The sequence below is a fragment of the Alosa sapidissima genome, chromosome 10 (assembly GCF_018492685.1).
Source record: "Alosa sapidissima isolate fAloSap1 chromosome 10, fAloSap1.pri, whole genome shotgun sequence".
In the NCBI taxonomy this organism is placed as follows: Eukaryota; Metazoa; Chordata; class Actinopteri; order Clupeiformes; family Clupeidae; genus Alosa; species Alosa sapidissima.
Genome location: NC_055966.1, coordinates 36,508,790 through 36,529,622, shown reverse-complemented (window position 1 = coordinate 36,529,622; position 20,833 = coordinate 36,508,790). Strand labels below are relative to the sequence as shown.

The 20,833-nt window shown below is 47.3% G+C and overlaps 1 protein-coding gene across 3 annotated transcripts; it reads left to right on the top strand.

Moving 5' to 3' along the window:
* The first annotated feature begins 1,114 nt into the window (after positions 1–1,114).
* On the top strand, positions 1,115–19,850 carry arhgef5 (Rho guanine nucleotide exchange factor (GEF) 5). Of its 3 annotated transcripts, XM_042108091.1 has the most exons (16): positions 1,116–1,861; positions 3,024–4,114; positions 4,154–6,081; positions 8,185–8,233; positions 8,820–8,875; positions 9,422–9,783; positions 10,381–10,541; positions 11,691–11,843; positions 14,099–14,228; positions 14,362–14,436; positions 14,557–14,646; positions 14,854–14,996; positions 15,782–15,925; positions 17,582–17,652; positions 18,018–18,122; positions 18,738–19,850. In XM_042108091.1, exons 2-16 carry the CDS (start codon positions 3,045–3,047, stop codon positions 18,878–18,880), a joined length of 4,680 nt encoding a protein of 1,559 aa, XP_041964025.1. In that variant the 5' UTR covers positions 1,116–1,861; positions 3,024–3,044; the 3' UTR covers positions 18,881–19,850. The 3 variants fall into 3 exon arrangements, with proteins under 3 accessions (XP_041964024.1, XP_041964025.1, XP_041964026.1); XM_042108090.1 differs by having other exon boundaries at positions 1,115–1,861; positions 3,024–6,081; XM_042108092.1 differs by having other exon boundaries at positions 1,385–1,423; positions 4,031–6,081; positions 18,738–19,702.
* The last annotated feature ends 983 nt before the right edge of the window (positions 19,851–20,833 follow it).

The window sequence follows — 20,833 nt, the reverse complement described above, 5'->3', positions numbered from 1 at the left end:
AAATCTAAATAAAATGCTCAGGCAACACAGCTAGACTGTGTGAAAAGCACAAACCTTGCTGCAGCTTTATATTCAGGGCCATATGTTCCAGTGTTTACAAAATGTTCTTACATGTAATCCCCCCCCCCCCCCAATATAACACCTTCACAATTAATACATATATATGGCATCACCATTTGTACCATTTTAACATTGCACCCAACACAACATGTTTCATTAAATGCATGCGAGTCTCACAGTAATGTGCCCCATTTATGGCCTTACACCAAACAACTTTGACAAGATTTTGAGTAATGCTTGAATGGGGGGCGGGGGGGGGCATTAGTTAAAAGACTCTTTTAAGAATCTTTCCCAAATCTTGTCAAAGTTGTTTGGTGTAAGGAGGCCATTAGGTGTGTCTGCCACCCTTTGATATGGTGCGAGCTCACCACTCACAGCTGAACACCCTTTTGTATGGGAATGAGAAGTAGGACCTGATTGCTTCAACACATATCTGGCTTAAACCAGTTCCGCCCAGTTTAAATATGTTTTTTTGTTATTTCATTTTTTTCTCTGCCTCTTTCTTGGTTTAAAACTGATGTTATGACAGGGTTGCCTTTTCAGGATTTATATTTACAAATACACTAAAAGCTACATTGCAAAATAAATCCAGGCACATTTCATAATGTAGACTATTTTAAGGCTAATGGTTACATCACATGATTGCCTATTAAATTACACTGTCAGTCGTCAGGGATTAAGTATTTTTTCTCTGTTCCACATCCTGACTGATAAATTGAGAAAGTTCAAAGGAAGAATTTACCCTAAGAGGCATGACTCACAATGCCTACTAAGGTCTGTGTGCTATATTGCTTGTCCAAGCCCAGCTTGGGGAAAGAGTCTTATTATCTTAAATCTGAGGACTCCCAGTTTTTTTTCCCAGAATGTGTTTTTCTGAGAATGCTGTTAGTGTTTTATTACCTTCTGGCTGCAGGCAGGGTCACTGTGTGTGTGTGTGTTAACCCATATGTGTGACAGGCTATGCCTCCCCTCCCCCTCTTTCAAACAGCACACCAGATACAGATCCACATACTGCCTTTACCTGTCTGAGCTTGGAGACACACCCAAGACATTTTCAGCAGCCAATCACAGTGTTGGACAAAGAAGAGGTAGTCTTCCTGTTTCAGTGTGAGAGTGAACAACCAGGACTAACGCAGAAAGGGAGCAACAGAGAGAAAGAGAGAGAGAGAGAGAGCTCTGGCGCAATCTCAGATCAACACTAACTAAACACCACAGGGTCGAGTGGAGAGAGGAGGAGGGGGAGACTGTTTAAAGAAAACTGCCTTCACGATGAGATGTACTCGACTGTGAAACAATACTGAGCGGAGAGAGAGAGAGAGAGAGAGAGACAGAGAAGGAGAGAGAGAGAGAGAGAGAGAGAGAAGCAAGGAGAGGAGGGGTGAGATAAGTGTCAATCTGTTCAGACTTGTTTGGGAATTTGAGGAGGGAGGTAGGAGGGGGCCAAACCGAAAGGGAGAAAAAAGAGAAGAGAGAGAGTGAGAGAGAAAAGGGAGGAACAGAGGAACGGAGGGGGGAGAGACTCTTGTGGTGGTCTAAACATTTGTTTCTTTGGAGTTAGAATTTGTGCAAACAAGTCTTGGCTTGGGCAAGGCACTGGATGAAAGTTTCGAACGAAACAGGCAAACGCACCTTGGCGTGGAGACGAGAGGCTGGCCTTTGAGCACTCACTGCGGAAAGCAAGACAGATATGTGGAATGTGTGTGTATTGTGCAACTCCTGCTAGCCTCTGAGAAATCTTCTGAGACAGAGGAGCGACACAGCGGTGGGGGAGAGACGTGATCTCCCCAAATACCAAACTCAGGTGAGTTCTCTGCTCAGCTAGACTGCCTTTCCCCCCCCCTCTACCTCTACTAACCACTAAATTACACATACTGTCCACAACTATCGGTTACCACAACTATCAGGTTACCAGTGGTGACACTGAGATTTGCTGCTGTCATTAATGACCAGTGAGTGTGGCTTTCACACTCAGTGACCCTTTTTCCTGTTTAAAGTGGTTTAATGTGACAAAATCTGGTCATGCATGTCTGTTTCCTGTGATTCACCAAGTTGGGTGTCAGTCCACCATGTTGTAATAGTCTCCTTCTCTCTCTCTCTCTCCCTCTCTCTCTCTCTCTCTCTCTCCCCCTGTTAGGCCCTGTGTATTACCGCTTGCATTCTTCACTTGCAAGCATATTTAGAGAAAAAAGTCATTTGCAGTTCAACAGCCATTTTAGGACTGTTCCTTTCACATTGTTGAGGGGATTTGTTGAATGGGAGGGAGAATGAATTCAGTGAACTTGTGTGAATACACAAAACTGAACTGGAAAGACAGTGTTAGAAATCTATGCAGTGAATTTATCCTTAACATCAGTTTGGTATGTGATAGGAAATTATGTCATATGCAGGTATGCAGGTCTTATAGTTCATTTACCATGCACAAGTTGAGGCTCTTGCAGCTTGGTGGTCTGTTATCCGGCTTCTCATATTTTGTTTAAAATTATTTTTGCTATTAAAAGTTTGACTTATATCAGTCATTTAAATAAGCCCCATTAGCCAGAAAATGTGTCAATTTGCATTTTGCCTATAATCCACAAAGTTGTTGCATGATGTAGTCACTGTTTTCATAAAAGTTCCATGCCATGGCATTTTTTGGCTAGGAAAGCATAACAGACAGTGCAGTTTTCCTTGCAAGGCACATGCCTTTAGCTGATGGTAAGAAAGATGTCCTGTCGAGAGTGGGAAAAATATCCTTTGGCCACATTTCAGCTGCAAACTGAATGATCTTAAGACTCATTTAAAACATTAATACATCTCTAAAGGACATGGAGCTCCCTGTCATTTTGTCACCATTTTGTTGAGCCAAATGCAATAAGAAGGATGTTCTTCATTTTGTTGAGTCAAATGCAATAAGAAGGTGTTCTTCTTATGGCTTGACCTGAGAAAAAGCAGTTAATTAATGGCATGCTTTTCTGCCACCACAGGTTTAAGGAAAGTATGTAGCCATGGAAACCAGACGCACCAACTTGACTCACGCGGACACGCTGCGAACAGCAGAGCGGGGTGGACACGATGTCAGCCCACACGCCACACGCCGGGCAAGCGAAAGGCCAAGGGACCCAGAACCAGACGCCCGGGGCTGGACCCGAGAGAGAGAGCTGAGCTTCACCACCTTCAAAGGACGAGGGGGAGAGGCAGAGAGAGACCGACGCAGAGAGCAAGAGACACCCAAGCGTCCCAACGGCAGATTGCTGTCCATGCTGGAGTCAGGCCCAGTGGTGGACTTGGAGGGAGAGAGGGCGAAAGGAGACACCTTCCCCAGGATGAGGAAGCCCAGCCGAGAGCCAGACAGAAGAGCCAACATCATCCCGGAGCACGAGAGGAAGAGGAGAGACTGGGAGGTGGAGAGGGGCACAGGCACAAGCCAAGAGCGCCAGGCAAGGACAGGGCGTGGAGGGGACCGCAGCAGAGAAAGTGACCGAGAGATGGCCCAGAGGAGGGACAAGGACATCCAGAGGTACCGGGAGGAGGAGAGGCGGAGGAAGAGGGAGAGAGGGCAGCTGATAGAGGACTGGAAGCAGAACGTGCAGAGAAGCTTGGAGAGGGAGCAAGTGAGGGCATATGACCCCAGCGGCCAAGAGAGGAGGCGTGAGCGCAACCCCGAGGGCAATGACCCACGTGGACCACGGGAGATGGAACGAGAGAGAGGAAGACCAAGAGCGAGTGACCGAGCAAATCGCTCTTACTCTCCCCGACGACAGAGAGCGACGGAGGAAGAGAGAGGGGTGGACAGGCCAAGAGGGGGTAACAAGGACGGGAAGGAGTACATGAGAGAGGGACGGAGGGATGCAAGGAGCGAGGGAGAGAGTGATGGGGGCAATAGAGGGAACGTTAGGGCAAGAGTGGAATACACAGCGACTCTGCAACACAAGCACAGCAGGAGCGAGGGAGACAACGAAGGAGATGAGAGGAGAGAAAGAGAGAGACAGAGAGATAGAGAGAGGGAGAGAGAGAGAGAAACAGGCAGAAATAGGGACGGGTATTACGAGCGGGACAGACCGAGGGGGCGAGGGAGGGACGGGTACGAGCGGGACAGACCGAGGGGGCGCGGGAGGGACACAGACAGAGCTGTGGACAAGCGGAGGGATGAATTTAGTGACACACTGCGCAGGGGGAGGGATGACAGGAGTGGCAGAGAGAGGGAAGGTGGCCGACCGTACCCACGAGATGAAAACGTGGGCCGACGCAGAGAGGGCGAGCGCCCTGCAGAGAGGGAGAGGGAGCAGAGGAGACCGAGAGAGAGGGCAAGGGAAGGGGAGGACGGAGGGAGTCCATCACCAAGGAGTGCCCAGTTTAGAACCCAGCCGAGCAGTGACCAGCTCAGGGCTCAGTCATGGGCCTCAAGCAGTGGGGAGCTCAGGGTGCAGTCACGGGCCTCAAGCAGTGGGGAGCTCAGGGTGCAGTCACGGGCCTCAAGCAGTGGGGAGTGGATGTCAGGCGGGAGTGACCTGGAGAACGAGCGCCGGAGGAGAGGAGCAAGGGACAGCAACGAAGGCCGAGAGACCGGACAGGAGGGCACTCCAGAGCGAGAGAGGAGGAGGCCAAGAGAGCCAGTCCAGGGAGAACACAAGAGGCCTGAGAGCCAGGACACGACGGCACAGGAGGGAGAGAGGAGGAGTGTGACCGGTCAAGATGAGAGAGAGAAAAAGAATGAAATGGACAAGATGGGAGCTGACCGGGACGAGCGGGCAGGCGAGAGGCCAGAGGGGAGGACCATGAGGAGAATGTGGCTGGTGCCAGGCTCCGAGAGAACAAGAGCCTCGCGGGAGTCTTCGCAAGAGGAGGAGCTGCTCGTGAGCATGAGGGAGGCGGCAGCCAGAGAGCCAGAGGCGGCTAGCCAGGGCCTGCAGGACAAGTACCGCATGCTGGAGAGAGCCGAAGAGTTTGCAGGGAACCGCGGCCGAGATGGGGGTGGGCCTGAGGAGGGAGGGGGCTCCGAGTCAGGGAGCACGGACGAGAGGGAGGCCAATGTAACGGAGGAGAGCGACCGAGAGAGGGAGGAGGGGAGCGAAGGGCTGAGCGACGGAGAGGTACTGGGCGTGTGGCGGACGTCGCCTTCTGTGGAGGACGGCTTTGTGACCGTCTCTAGCGGAGGGGAGGAGGAGGAGGACAATTTCGAGGACTGCAAGGAATTCTGGGATGGCGGGGTTCGAGATGATGCCACCAGGCAGTCGCAGAGAGGTCATGAGAGACAGAGAGGGGGAGAGACAGGGGACGTCACGAGGACAACGTCAGACAGAGACAAGGCTGGCACCGTCTTCTGTGTGGTTGGGAACAAACTGCCCAGAAAAGAGTTGCACAGTCGAAGGGCCTACCTTGATCTGGATAACCTCGAATCAATGCCTGCTGTTCGGACTGACTACTCTAAACTCAAGTACAACAACCGTAGGTCTCTTGACCTCACTGGGGACGGAACACCCAAACAGGAACCCACTCTGTCCAAAGACAGAGATCAGGATGATGGGGCCGAATCACCAAACACGCAAGACGCAGAGAAGGAGCCGGAGAGACAATCACTCTCTAATGAGCATGTGCAGGAGGAGGTGACCGCATCGTCAGATGACCAAATCAACGCAAACTCCTCCCCAGAGCCCACTGCACACCCACCTGTGGGCACAGACGAGCCTGGTGGGCTGGAGGATTATGGGTACGCCGTTATAAAAGACGGGAGACAGGAAGTGGGACCCACCGCGGAGCAGCCCAGTGGGGATGGAGAGATCTGGGCTACAGCGCAGGAGATGAAGCGCCACTCCCAGGCGCCGCACCTCAAGTGGGCCAAGAGCGTGGTGCGAGAGATCCTCGGCTACACCGATGACCCAGGGTTAGAGGGGGCGTCCGAGGCTCGGACTAAGAGGCCCGCCGATCCAAACCAGGCGTCCGAGGGCCTACCGGCACCGGGGCCGATGCCGATGCCAGTCTACGTCACAGTCCAGAAGAGACTAGAAGCACGGGACTCAGACTCTGAGCCACAGCCGCCGCTAGGTGAGGAGGAGGAGGAGGAGAAAGAACTGGCACGCTGGGAGGAGCCGAGAGGTAGTGTGGTGCATGCTGGGAGTTTAACACACGTCGACGTGCATGCGGACATGGAGGCAGAGCTGCATGGGGAGAGTGACACGCGCGAGATGGCTGTGGAGACTGACACACAGACAGGGGCGAGCACACACATACACATAGAGGTGGAGGAAGATAAAAAGGCACGAGAGGAAGAGGTGGGTGCAGGGGAAGGAGAGGGGTCGGGGCAAGAGGCAAACACCGACTCCGAAGCAAAGTCGACCGAGGCGCCGTCACAGTCCCGTGACTCGTCCGTGGAGAGGGAGGCCGTGGCAGTGGCAGTGGCAGTGGCAGGGGGAGGGGGGGAGGGAGGGGGGCGTGGCGGAGATTAAGAAGGGGGAGAAATGTGTGATACTGAGCACCAACAGCTTTCGGGATCTGGGCACAGAAGCGCGGCTGAGGAGGAGGGGGATCCGCAAGACGGAGAAGAAAGAGAGACGAGAGGAGGAGGAAGAGGAGGAGGAGGAGGAAGGAGAAGGAGGAGAAGTGAGTAGAGACCGCAGGACCAGAGTGTTCGCCTCAGGTAAGACAGATGGACTTTAAACAGCGAGTGCTTTATCAGTTGCTGTATGTCGGTGGGGGGGGGGGGGTCAATTCTGAGGTCACTGATCTGGTCAGCTTTTTCACGGTTTCGATGGTCAGATCTGCATGTGCTTTGTAGCAAATTGGTTGATCTCATGAGGCCCTGTGGTCGAGTCTGGCTTGGAGCACAGGCCACATCATGAGAAGCCAGTTCCAGTTGGAGCATTATGTTTTTGCTCCAACACCAATGAGCTACTACCCAAAGAGGATGCACTGTCTGACACCACTCGCTAGGTTGCCAATGATAACAGTCAACATGCTAACATGTTAACTGGTTACATGCTAACTGGAGTCTTGGCCATGTTTAGGCAATTTTGCGCAGTGTTTTGACCTGAACCACAGAGCTAGATGGTGTTATGGTTTTGAGTTTATAAGCAGATAAGCCTGGTAATATTGTGTAAGCAACTGAGACAAAACATATGTAGGCTAAGGTGTCAGGACGGAAAGTGGCAGTAAGCAATACAAGTCTGTCACTGTCTCCAAACTAGACTGACCGGTAGCAGAGAGGGGTCCAGTTTATAAGGCAGTTAACAAATCTCACTTGGCCTCATAAGGCTGAGGCCATAAAGTCTGGACAGTAATCATCTACCAAGTAAAAGTGACCACCGTTGCATAACTATAAAGTTGCATGTTGTTTATTGTCTATATTTTAATTGTGTGTCCTGCCACAGTAAGGGTTAGTTGAAATAATGTAGGTGTATGCTGTTGCGAAAGAGGATATTTTCTAGACAGTCTCACATAGTTGGATTGAGTAAGGCTGGAATTCCCTGTGGTGGGAGGCGTAGTTTGTTTCTTGTGCGTGGCTGTGAAGTCAGAGAGGAGGATCGCGACAGGCAGGTGTAGAGTAGCTCACACGCACTCAGACTCGAACTGAATGGAAGCTCTTCTCGGAATACCCCAGATCAGAGAGGCATGGAGCCTTTTAAACAGTTTAACCGGAGGTTTGGACAAAACGCGCACACACACACACACAGCAAGAGAGAAAGATAGACAGAACTGGGGCTCATAACAGTCTTGCCTCGTGCTTGTTTCTGAGCCGTGATGGTGTTGCTCTGCTTCACGCTGTATTCTGGGTCGAGGGATGTGGTCTGGTTTTCTGTGTGAGTTAGTACACACGCATGTATTTATTTCACTTTTACCTGCACCTGTGGCTAACCGCATTCTTCTTTTCTGTGTATTTGTGTGTGAGTGTGACCATATACTGTTATTTGCTCCTTTATATGTCCAACACTATGCATGTGTGACTCTCTGGCGTGATGATAATCTTGTCTGCTGGCACTATGTGTCTATGAGACACTTACATGGAGGAGAAATCCTTGTCAGCCTTACTGTGTGTATATAAGTGTCACTACATGAACGTGTGATAACTGGATCATGAATGTGTGAACTGTATGGGAGTTGTCCTGACTTGTAACACTGAGTACCCATGTGTCTGTGTGTGCACCTTTACAGAGGAGGAAAACGATGACATGCGATTCAGCTGGAACGAGGTAGAACTAAGGTAAGAAAAACTACTGAAGACACCTCTTGTCAATCAATACAAGTCAGGCAAGCTTGTTCAAAGATGAGAAGAACTTTACCTTAAATTAATGTTTCTCAAAATGTATCTGAAATTAATGTATAATGATAAAGTAACTGTATCATTTCGGGTCACTGTGTCATTAAACTGTATGACTTTCTAAAAATATGAATAGAGCAACGGTTAACGGGAAATAAGGTGTTCCATTTCCAGCAACAGGCTGTAAAGCACTCCTCCCACTGAAGGGTTCCGCTTGTGTGTGACTTAGTGTGTCCTGTGCATTCCTGAACATGGAGGGCATGGAGCTTTTGCCTGCCTGTAACAGGCGCATGTGTTTAGATAACATCAGCAATTCCTGTACCATCTGGTGCGGGCTTTAGGCTTTTATAACAAGAGCACGTAAAAAGATTTCAGCATTGACCTTTAACATACATTTTGTTTTTCTTCATACATGTCTCTCTCTCTCTCTCTCTCTTTCTTTCTTTCTTTCTTTCTCTCTCTCTCTCTCTCTCTCTGTCTCACACACACATACACACACATTCTTTCCTCTTTCTCCTCACCCCCTCAGGAAAGTGGTGGACTCCATTGGGAGGACGACGAAGAAAAGGAACTCTAAATTCTTCAGTAGGTGCCCCCCCCCCCCCCCGCATCACTTCCCCTTTTCCACCTGTGTCACTTGTTTCCTGCAGTCCAGAACCACCAATTACAATAACTAATCAGCGGTTACTAAATGCACTGGAGGCCCACTGTTATTGAGCCCAATTCTGTATAAGGAAGCAGGATTTTCTGTGGAAGAGTGTGGGCTCAGCCACAGCATGGTGAGACGCAAGCTGCTTTCTGAAAAACTGCTCGGGGCCTTTGGACAGGTTACGGCAGGCAGCCCAATGCCTGTGGAAAAAAACAGCTGCTGTTGCTTATTTATCATTTCAAACAAGTACGCAGGGGGAGGAATTTGTCTAATGACATCCCTTTTGCTCTACTTTGGAAGTGCAATTTTATTTTGTTTTAGGTGAAGTTTTCTTGTTGTGCAACTCCCAACATCCCCCAAACTTTGTCTTTGCCTCTCCTTCGTTTTTTCGCTTAACGTTCGCTTAACGTTCGTTTGTACTTATTTGTAGATTTGCCAGTGACATGCTTCAGTGTTTTCCCTTTTCTCTTCCCTCCTCTCAGACTCCCAGCTCTACCAGCAGTACAGCGAGGTGGTGTTGAACCGGGAGATCCTGCGGCAGTCTGATGCCGACACGCTCCCCACCCACCCGGCATCACCATGCGCGCCCGCGGCCGCCGCCGTCCAGCCCAGCCCTGCCCAGCGGCCCCTGCCCCCCATACCGCCCCTCCCGCACCCCCTCCCCTCATCAGGCGCCCTCTCCGGCGGGGCGTCCACGCTGACCGTGCCCCAACTGCCCCCCCGGCCCCCGTCGCCCCGAGTGTCCATCTCCAGCCAGACGCAGTCCCTTTGGCAGGAGCTGCCCAGCGTCAGGAACAGCATTGAGCTGGAGGAGATGAGCGAAGACCAGAGGAGGCTGCAGGAGGTACAAAACTACATTTCCCATCAACCCCCTCTTCAACCATGGATGTGGATGGACATAAGTGTGCATTGGTATTTATGGGCATTTGAGGAATGTGTTCTTTTTTAAAGGTCTTAGGGGAACCGTAGTCCCCAGATGTTACATAAAACTTTCTCTACCGGGCTGATTTGGTCAAGAACACCACAGTTAAGGAGCAGCAGTGCCTCTTTACACTAGGGTCCTATAGGCACAAGCAAATTTAGATGACGTTTTTATCCAAAGCGAGTTTCAAATGAGGACTAACATTCAAGCTACATTGCAAAGGAGACCTTAGGATAACAATAAATACTACTTTTACAACCACATGAATACTGGAGGAGTTTAGGTGCCACCTTAGGATAACAATAAATACTACTTTTACAACCACATGAATACTGGAGGAGTTTAGGTGCCAGTTGGGAGAAGGAGAAGGAGGAAGAGGGGAGTAGTTTGCGCTCCCGTAATATTTTTAACGTGTGAGCAAATGTGCTGGGATCCTGGGTAATTGGGGGGTGTTAGTGTTGAGTGGTTTGTTTTTGTGTTTGGACATGATCTCACCCTACCACATGCTGTGACTGACAGGTCCGATTTGAGGTGGTGACCAGCGAGGCCTCCTACAGCCGCAGTCTTGACATTGTGGTCGAGCACTTTGTCAAGTGCAAAGACCTGGAGAGCTTTCTCACAGGCCAGGACCGGAACTGGCTCTTCTCTCGACTCGTTGATGTCCGGGCCGTCAGTCATAGGTAAGTGAAGCACATCATAGTTTGTCAGATCCCTAAGATCCTCAGGTAAAGGGCTCCTTGCAATACCAAGAATGAAGTACCTTGCCCCCACTCTCTGGAACTGAACTAGAGACTGCTCCAACAGTGTATTCTTTTAAAATCAGATTAAAAACGTATTCTCACAAGCTTTTAAGTAGGCTTATAGGTATAAAGTATAAGTATACTCTTTTGATCCTGTGAGGGGAAATTTGGTTTCTGCATTTATCCCAATCCGTGAATTAGTGAAACACACTCAGCACACAGTGAACACACAGTGAGGTGAAGCACACACTAATCCCGGCGCAGAGCCTGCCTGCAACAACAGCGGCGCTCGGGGAGCAGTGAGGGGTTAGGTGCCTTGCTCAAGGGCACTTCAGTCGTGCCTACTGGTCAAGATTCGAACCGGCAACCCTCCGGTTACAAGTCCGAAGCGCTAACCAGTAGGCCACGGTTTAAGTAATTTAATTGTTTAATTATAATTTCTTTTTTTAAAATATTTTTTATTATTTATTATTATTGATCATTTAATTATTTTAAAATTATTTTCCATTTTTTAATTCACTTTTATTCACTTGTTATTATATGTATTTTAATGTCCATTTTTTTATGTGAATCTAATCTTTATTGTTTGGTCATGTTTTGTTGGTTGTGTCCCTTTATTTTGGAGCACATTGGGTCTGTGCTTGTCACATGAAATGTGCTATATAAATAAAATTGATTTAATTTGATTTGATCTGGATTGAGAGGATCAGACCTTGGGCACTATGTGTTAATGATCCCCCTCCTGCTGTGTGCTACTGATTTCTGAGTTACTGTGTGTGCTAATGTACTAACGAGATCATATTATGGTGAAAGGAAAATCAATTTTCTGTTGATCTTGGATAACCTTTCATCTCCTCCATTGAGCCAGACCCAAGGTCTGAGAGGAGCTGTTTGCGTTGCTGAATCACATTGTGTTCTTTTGTGTGAGTGGCTGTTAATCTCCTCCACCAAATAAGAATGAAGTGAAATCAATAAAATGGTCAATTCACCCATGCCTTCAGTGAGTTTGCACAAATATTGATAAGCTTACACCCCTCGCACAATGTGCTGATTTGTTTGACGTTTCTTCGTTTCCATGGTGACGTGCAGTTTCCTGACCAAGCTGGAGGAGCGGGTGGAGAACAACACGCTGCACTTTGACGTGTGTGACATCATCACGCGGCACTGCCAGATGTTCCGCATGGTGTATGTGCCGTACCTCACCAACCAGTCGTACCAGGACAAGACCTACCAGCGCCTCATGTGAGTACTGCACGTCTGCTCCGGCGGCGCTTACATCGATTCTCACTGACGTCCACCTACTGTACCTCTAACACGTTACCAAAAGTAACCAAAATCTGCCCATGCAGTGCTTCTCAAGCCCGCCTCATTAACACACACACACACACACCACAACACCACCCCCGCCACACCCACACCCACTCAAATGTTCTATTCTCTCTAACCTTGAATCAGGTTGTGTTAAAGGAGAATTCCGGTGTGATATTGACCTAAAGTGTATTGAAACATGATACCGAGTGTGAACGTATGTCTCATAGCCCATCTCGGCTTGTCCCCTGTACTCCAAAATCTGGCGCTAGTTAGCCAATGCTACCAACAGCTTTTTCAATAGTGGTGCTTCGGCATCGGGCTAGCCATGCAAATAAATCACTGTTTTACACCCATTTACGAGGCTCAATGTATCTCCACACTTCATTGGTAGACTTCCGAGGGCCCTGACATTTAAAACGAGACATTGAGAACTTTGAAAAAGCACTGGTAGTTTACTTACAAGACGATTTATACAGACAGTATCTTCACGAAGTTTAGCGTTTGCAGCCATCTTGAATTTAGTCACGATAAGTCGAGCAATGAGTAAGAATGAACAGGTATGATAAGGGATCAGATTCCAAAAATAATTTAGGGGAAATGCATGGATTCCAGTTGCTGCTACTGGAAGAAACTGGAATCCATGCATTTCCACTGAATTAATTTTGTAACCACTATTGAAAAAGCTGTTGGTAGCATCGGCTAACTAGCGCCAGATTTTGGAGTGCAGGGGACAAGCCGAGATGGGCTATGAGACATACGTTCACACTCGGTATCATGTTTCAATACACTTTAGGTCAATATCACACCGGAATTCTCCTTTAACTCATTGAATGCCAAGCTGTTTTCGGAAGCTTTGTCCTAGAGTGCCAGCAATCTAGACCATTGTTGATGATTTTTGTACAGCCACAGCATATTCTGTGTTATAGCTATGAACACATACAATGGCTCGTTTAAAAGGTGAGACTTTAAGCTCTCCGTGGGTGCAAACTGTGTATTTCTACGCCTCTGTTCCTGAGAAATCCCAAGCTAAACAGTGGCTAGTTTTCATCAAAATCGCTGTTTTTTTCTAGAAATGGAGCTATAACTAGCCTGACAGCCAGACTCACATTAAAATGTAGGGTCTGGACACTCACCGTTTGCAGTGCTCAGTCCAAGGGGCGGGATAATCAGTTGTCTTTCAAATTCCCTCTGCACGCAATAGGACAGCGGCAGCGCTATGAGTCCCATGCGTTTCCCACCAGCGGAGCTAGTTGGCTAGTTCAAACGTTTGCCAACTTAATAAAAGCTTAACTCGTGTCACACTGTTCGCCAGCAGCAACATCCATCTTATTTGTTTTCAAGTAGCAGGGAATTCAAGCCAAACCGTTGCAACTCTGCCATCAATCATTATGTTAAGCCCACCTAACGACTCTATACACGATTTCATTGGCCTGATTAAGTTTCGATTTCTGGAGCTCACAAGCCAACGGAGAGTTGCTAGACTAGCCCTGGCAGCAAATGTAATTCGCTGCCGCTAGGGGCGCGTCTAGATTTCTAGGCTAAGATATAACGTCTTTCATGAAATATTAAGAGACCTGGCGAGACTGCCACCTAGTGATAGACCCACGAAAATGGCCTGGTTTTGAGATGATGTGCATGCGTCACTGATTCGACCCAAAGCGGCAACCGAGTAATGATAAAATGTCCAGATTGTGCGTTTTCATGAGTTTTCGATCGTCATATATTTCATTTCCATTCATCACAGAGTTCCCAAAATCACATATAATGTGTGTTAGAGTGTCTAGTTTCGTAATTTAAAAAAAAAAAAAAAGCTAAAAACGCAATATTACGTTTTTGGCACGCAACGCATGGGAAGGAAAAACGTAATATTACGTTTTTGGCACTCAATGAGTTAATCACAAACACTGTGCTCAGTGGTATTTGGATGGCAAATGTGTTGATCACTAATGATGTGCTTAGTGGTATTGGGACCAGGGAAGGATGGCACACATACAGTACAGCAGCAGAATGAGGATCTCTGCTCTATGCTCAGTTTAATGTCATAGAGTTAAATAAAGCTGAGAAGAATGAGTTTAGATGTGTGCATACCCAACTAGTTACCTCTCTCGTGTCGTTGGTCAGGGACGAGAACCCAAACTTCACTCGTATAAAATGTTCTGCTACCTCTCTCTCGTGTCGTTGGTCAGGGACGAGAACCCGAGCTTCAAGCGCTGTGTGGAGAAGCTGGAGCGCAGCCCGGTGTGCCAGAGACTGCCCCTCCGCTCCTTCCTGATCCTCCCCTTCCAGCGCATCACCCGCCTCAAACTCCTGGTGCAGGTACACCCACCTTTCTCCTGCACATAGCACCACCTCTTCTCTCCTCCGTATGACTGCCCTCCTTTGAAACGCAGGGAAGGTCCTTGGCATCTCTTCGGTGTTTGTACTGATCTTCTGATTTCTTTTCCTCTAGAATATTGTGAAAAGAACGGCTCCTAAGTCAGACGACGAAGCGCAAGCCATTAAAGCCATGAAGCTTTTGGAGAAGGTGAGAATCACACATTTCACCATTTCAACAAAATTGAAATGGTGAAATGTGTGAAATTGAAAGGGCCAAAATTCTTTAACCCTGTCAAATAACACTCTTCCTGAATGCACCTTGTTGCAGATAATTCAGGACAGCAATGATAGCATTACACAGATGAAGAGTATTGAGTCACTGGTATCTCTTAGCGCCAAGGTGGACTTTGAATGCAAGGTGAGTCCTAAAACGAGTGAAAGAGAAATAAACAAACTGCTTCTGTAAACATCTGATTACCTGATTTGATTTTTTTTTTTCCATCAAACAATTGAAAACTATTTTGGGCTATAATGAAAGTTAAGACATAATGTTGATATATGTGGTTGTGGGTTACTCATTTAGAGTATAGTGTTGATGTTGTTTTGTTAATTGTTTGTTTGTCAGACCTTGCCACTGATCAGTCAGTCCAGGCGGATGGTCAGGGAGGGCATGGTGACAGAGCTGATGGATTTCTCCATGAAGGAGACGGAGCGTAGTGTCTACATTCATCTCTTCAATGATTACCTGCTGCTCTCCCTGCCCAAAGAGTGAGTGGAACACACACACACAGACACACACAAACAAAACAACTACAGCGGTAAACATTATTTGTGAATTAGATAGATAGATAGATAGATACTTTATTGATTCCCAGGGGAAATTCAAGATGTCGTAAACAAACTAATCATTTGTGTCTTTGTGAATCACTGTAGTTGTAAACCATTGCTTGTCATGGGAAAAGGAACGAGAGAAGTGCACTAGTGTGTTGCTGTCACAGATTAGGGCACAGGCGGTTGTGCATTATACAACAGTTAGGTACAGTTAAACTATTTCTTAATTTCTGTTTGGACGAAAGACATTCCGGAGTGGGGTTATCTCAGAACATCCCTTACTTGACTCATGGCTTCAGTCAAACCACAGCCATCCTTACCAGCCCCACTGTCGTGTACACTGATTGCTTCATTGGCCTGTTGTTGTGTTTTTAATGGAATTCAGAAGACTGGGAGGAGTCAGTTGAGGTCGAGTCTGAAGAATAACACCTCTGTAGATCAGCAGGGGAAAAAAACGGTTAAAAAAAAACGGTTTGGATTAACATGCTTGTAGAAGTGCCTCTCCACTCCTACTGGTTTGCCATGATTCACATGGACAAGTCTGCCCACATGCTACTGCACAGCCCAGCAGAATGTGAACTGCAGCAAGGTGACTCAGGGCCTTATTGTTCTCTCCTCTCAATTTAGCAGGTTTGTTTTTTCAGAGCAAAGAGCGTCCGTGGTGTGGTCTGCTCGTCAGGTTACCTCACCTAACCTGCTTCTTGTTGTTGATTCTGTACCAGGGGCGGGCGGTTCACTGTGATTGATCATGCTCCCGTGGCCGAGCTGCGCGCGGAAAACTGTCGGGTCAAACTCCACTCGCTGAAGAAGAACGTCTTCCGCCTTTACTTGTCCAGGAAAATGCTGCTGCTGAGGACAGGCACACTGTAAGTGAGGGAGGGGAATGAGTGAGTGCATTCATGTGTGTGTTTATCTATGTACTTTTGATGTTGTTGTTTTTTGGGGGCCAAGCAGAAAAGCTGCGAAGGCACCCATTGTGTTTCTTATGTTTTCTTCCCTATTATTATTACGCTTCTGTCATTGAAGTCTATGGCAGCCCATACAACCGTCTGCTAAAAAGTTATGAAATTTGGCACAGTAATTGGGCACAGTCCCATGATTAATTTCACCAAGTGTCAAGTCGGCACCTCGAGCGCTCTAGCGCCACCAACAGACCAAAGTTGGACGTGCGTTCACGCACGTAACTTCTGACCAGTTGGCCCGATTTAAAAAAATGAGGTATCTTTGGAATCCTTGGACCAAGCCAGGTTCAACGCACCCTATGACGTCATTTTCTGCCATGATGGATTTTCCGCCATATTGGATTTTAGTGAAAGTGAAACTAAAACTTCACAGGTCACAAATTTTGTCCGATCGTCACCAAACTTGACACACATGATTTTCAGACCAAGCCTCACAAAAGTTGTGGTGTTTTGTTTTCGGAACTATAACCGTTCACCCGTAATATCCAATCGAAACAGGAAGTGAGATCATATCTCAGCAACCCTTGCATGTATCAAAGCCAAACTTGTTGTATGGACTCAGGACCCAATCAGGGGGATGCTCAAGAAATTGTGTGACCTTTGGCCTCTAGAGGGCACTGCAATTAAGAAACATGCCTTTTGGCCTGTAGCTGCTGTTGTGCTTAGAATTACAATGCACTAGTGGTTTCTGGTAATACTGTTGGAGTTCCTTAAGCCGACCCAGGTCAACTTGTGATGTCATCATAATTGATTCGGCCGCCATGTTGGATTAAATCAAAAACACGTACAAGTTTTGGCAGGTCACAAATTTCAGCTGATCCTCACCAAAATTGGCAGAGACCATCTTCAGACCATGCCTGATGAGTGCATTGAATTCTGGAACAATTGACAGAAGCATTGGCCTGTAACAGCCAAACAAAATTTGCGGAGAAGCCGCAAAACAGCAAATGTGATCATATCTCAGTTGAACTTTTATTTTTGATGTGAAACTGATGACAGCCGGTTCCATCCAGTTCATTCTAAAGCGTGCCTGCAAGGGTGGGGCGGGGTGGGACGGGCAGGGGCGATTGCGGCGGTGGGCTGGCTGGGTGAGGGGGCAGTGACACTCAGCCCTGGTTCAGCCACACAAAATCAGTTATGTTTTGATGTGAAACTTGACCTTGTAACTCAGCCAATCTTGGGTTGTTTGGCATGGAACTTGCTGTGACTGCTTAATGCTATATGTCTGATGCAACGGCATTGAGTTACATGGCAAATCTGGCCCGCTGAACCTTCTGCTTGGCCCCCACATTGCTGCTTGCAGCTATATTTTAACATTGACTTTGTGACAGAGGTGACCTAAGCTGTTAGTTTTTGTTAATTTTGTTTTATTTCAGTGTATAAATGATGACTTTGTATCCCAGTCCATGCTTACAGTCAGTCTCACACCGATCCAGTTGCTGCAGTCACTGGGATACAAGAAACACATGATGGCTTTGCTTCCTGTTTACTAATAGATAAACTTTTTGTCATGTATGTGTGTGTGTGTGTGTGTGTGTGTGTGTGTGTGTGTGTGTGTAGGAGTGATAAGTTGCGCTGGATCTCGGCCATTTCCAGCCCCCACCCTGAGATGGACTTCACAGCAGCCCAGGGTATGTGTCACTCTGCGCTCCTTCCACAGGAAGTAAACCAGGCCAGCTCAGCTGGTTCAATTAAAGTGACTGTAGTCAGAGGGAGTGGCGCCCCCTGCTGTTTTATTGGGAATATGGCCTCCAGCCAGCCAGCCAGCCACAAACAGATCAGATGATGCTTCAGACTCCCAGAAGGACATGTGATTAGTAGCATTAGGTGTTTAATCAAGGCTAGAGCATCACAGAGAGACTGCGCCCTGAAAGAGAGAGTTGTCTAACCAGAAAGAGATGTTAGGGAAACATGTAGGCTCTTGTTAACAAGACAAAACCCCAAATATTTAAATGTTTCTAATCACGTTCTTTCTCTCTCACACGTACGCAAACAGATTTTCCTCAGATGCAGTGCATACGTGCCTTGGTGGCCCAGCAACCAGATGAGCTCGGCCTGGAGAAAGCTGATGTCCTATTGGTCCATCAGGAGAGCAGTGACGGTAAGTTGGACTACACTTGAATTTCCCCTTGGGGATCAATAAAGTATCTATCTATCTATCTATCTATCTATCTATCTATCTATCATCAGCCTAGGGTTCACTGAAATCTGTGGACAGAATGTAAATGTAAAAATGTAAATCAGGTTTCTAGGCCAAGTATACTTGTGTATACAAGGAATTTGGTCTCTGCATTTATCCCATCCGTGAATTAGTGAACACACAGTGAGGTGAAGCACACACTAATCCTGGCGCAGTGAGCTGCCTGCTACAGCAGCACTCGGGGAGCAGTGAGGGGTTAGGTGCCTTGCTCAAGGGCACCTCAGCCGTGGATGTGGGCATGGGAGAGAAGTGCTCCACCCACATTTTTCCTACTGGTTGGGGATCTAACTGGCAACCCGTGTGTGTGTGTGTGTGCACTACCAGTCAAAAGTTTGGACACAGCTACTCATTTATACAAATTTATATTATAAATATATATACATACAAATATGACTAAAAACATTAGTATAAGTATTAGTATTGGGGATCTTAACAGTAAAACTAGTGAGTAACCTGCAGACACAACACACACACAAACACATGAAGTGCTGATCTCTGCCCTCCTCTCTCATGCAGGGTGGGTGGAGGGAACCCGCATGTCGGACAGACACCGAGGATGGGCCCCAAAGTCGCACCTGGAAAGCATCACCAACGAGAAAGCTCGGCAGCGCAACCTTATGGACATTCACAAAATCACCACAGCGACTGCAGCATTATGAGTGTCTACACACACACCTACCTACTGTACAATCAGACAGGCCAACTTCACACCACTGGATTCTCCAAGACGCTGTGTGCCCTGCCCTGCTTGCACATACACAGGTTATGGTCCACTGAGAATAAAGTCAGGGTTGACTTTTCAGCCCAACTTGGCTTTGCTGGGACCCAGACTACCTGGGCTTGGACATTTGGCTCGCAGAGAGCCATGTTTTTTTTTTTTCTTTTTGTCTCTGCAACATCAGCTGGGGGGTGTTGGCGACGAGGGTGTTGGCCGGACACTAACTCTAGCACCACCTCCTAAGCATGAACTTGTGGGCCGCAAAGCAGAGGCAGCAGCCTGAAACAGAGAGGCCGGACTAGGCTTTGCCTGAATGCGCTCCCTGGCCTTGTAACGAGCTCCTGGAAGTTAGATGGCTGTTTAAAAATGAAAGGGATTGGGAAAGGGGGCTGCTAAGCTTTATTTTTGTGAAATGTGTAACTATGGTTCTTTGGAGTGAACTTTGTACGATATTTCAACTGTAATTTACAATATATTTACTTATATTTACTTTTAACAAAACTCTACAAGAGCCACATTGGTCCTGCCGATGGTGTAGCTACGTGAACGGACCAACAGGTTTAGAGTTCTGTTGAAGCTCTGTACGATGGACCAACAGGTTTAGAGTTCTGATGAAGCTCTGTACGTGTTTGTTATTGAGCTGTAAACTTGCACAGTGCTAGGGCACAATGAAATGGTGATACATGGTGACTTGCACAATGAAATGGTGATACATCTGTATTCTGTGGCCGTCACGTCCTCAACAAAGTTTCACTGTACACACTTCCAGTCCCAAATCATTTCTAATATTCTTGTGGAACAGCTGCCAGTCAACTACTGTACCAAGTAGCCATGGGTTCCCCGTGGACACAATGTAACGAATGAAAACTGAAAAAGGACAAAACATAAGACATGGGTTTGTTTTTTTTGCATTCTAATATTTTTTTTATTTACAACAAGCTCCTGAAAGCCACTGAGAGCTGGCCTTGTGCACGTGGTAAATGGGAAATTGCAATGCAAATTCAGTAGAACACTGAGGTCGTCATCATCACACAAGGTCAACAAATTCACAACATGGATCAAATGTTTCAATCAATACATACATTCCTGACGGGTGAGGCCAGCCACTGCAGCGGTCACCACACACAAGTGAGTACGCAGACAACTCATTGTCAAAAGAAGGAGGACGAGATAGTAAGGCCAGATGAAGAGGTTTCTTTTTTTCAGACTGCTGAAGATTCAAGAGGAAACCAAATGCTTTAGTGTCACAACAATCATTATAATTGACAAGGTATTAAAAAGGGGGGGGGGGCTTGAGAACTGGATTTTTTTGTTTCTGCAGAAAGGTCTGTAGTTACAAGCAGAGGGAAATCAAAGAAAAAGGCGGTCTTGATTATTTCTGAAATCGACTGGTTCCTGAGGAAGGCTGGAGTCCCCAACCCGTAATCAATGATGGTAGACACTGAAATTATGTCAGTGATAAAACCAAACTAACTTTTAGACAGTCATGGTCACTGAACTAGCCCATATAATCTGCAGAGCTAAGCAACAGTTGAACTAGCCCATATAATCTGCAGAGCTAAGGGCACAGTATACTCAATGCAGTGGTCTCTGTGTGCACAAGTTGTGACGTCACCGAAGCACCAGCCCAATATTCACATGCAGTCATCTCCTGAGAGGTGTCCATGCTGTGGAAAGGCTATCGCTATCGACTACACCATTGAAGGAGAAGAAGAAAATGTAAGCAGAAGGACCAGCTGACGGTGTCAAGGAGCTTTGGAGCCCTCTGAGCAGCAACATGCAACTGGTTTGAAATGAATCTTTTCATGACCTCTTGCTGGATTATTGCTATGTCCCTAGTTCCTTTCTCTTCCCTGTGCTGTAATGCTCACTGGTAACTTAGTTAACTTCTCCG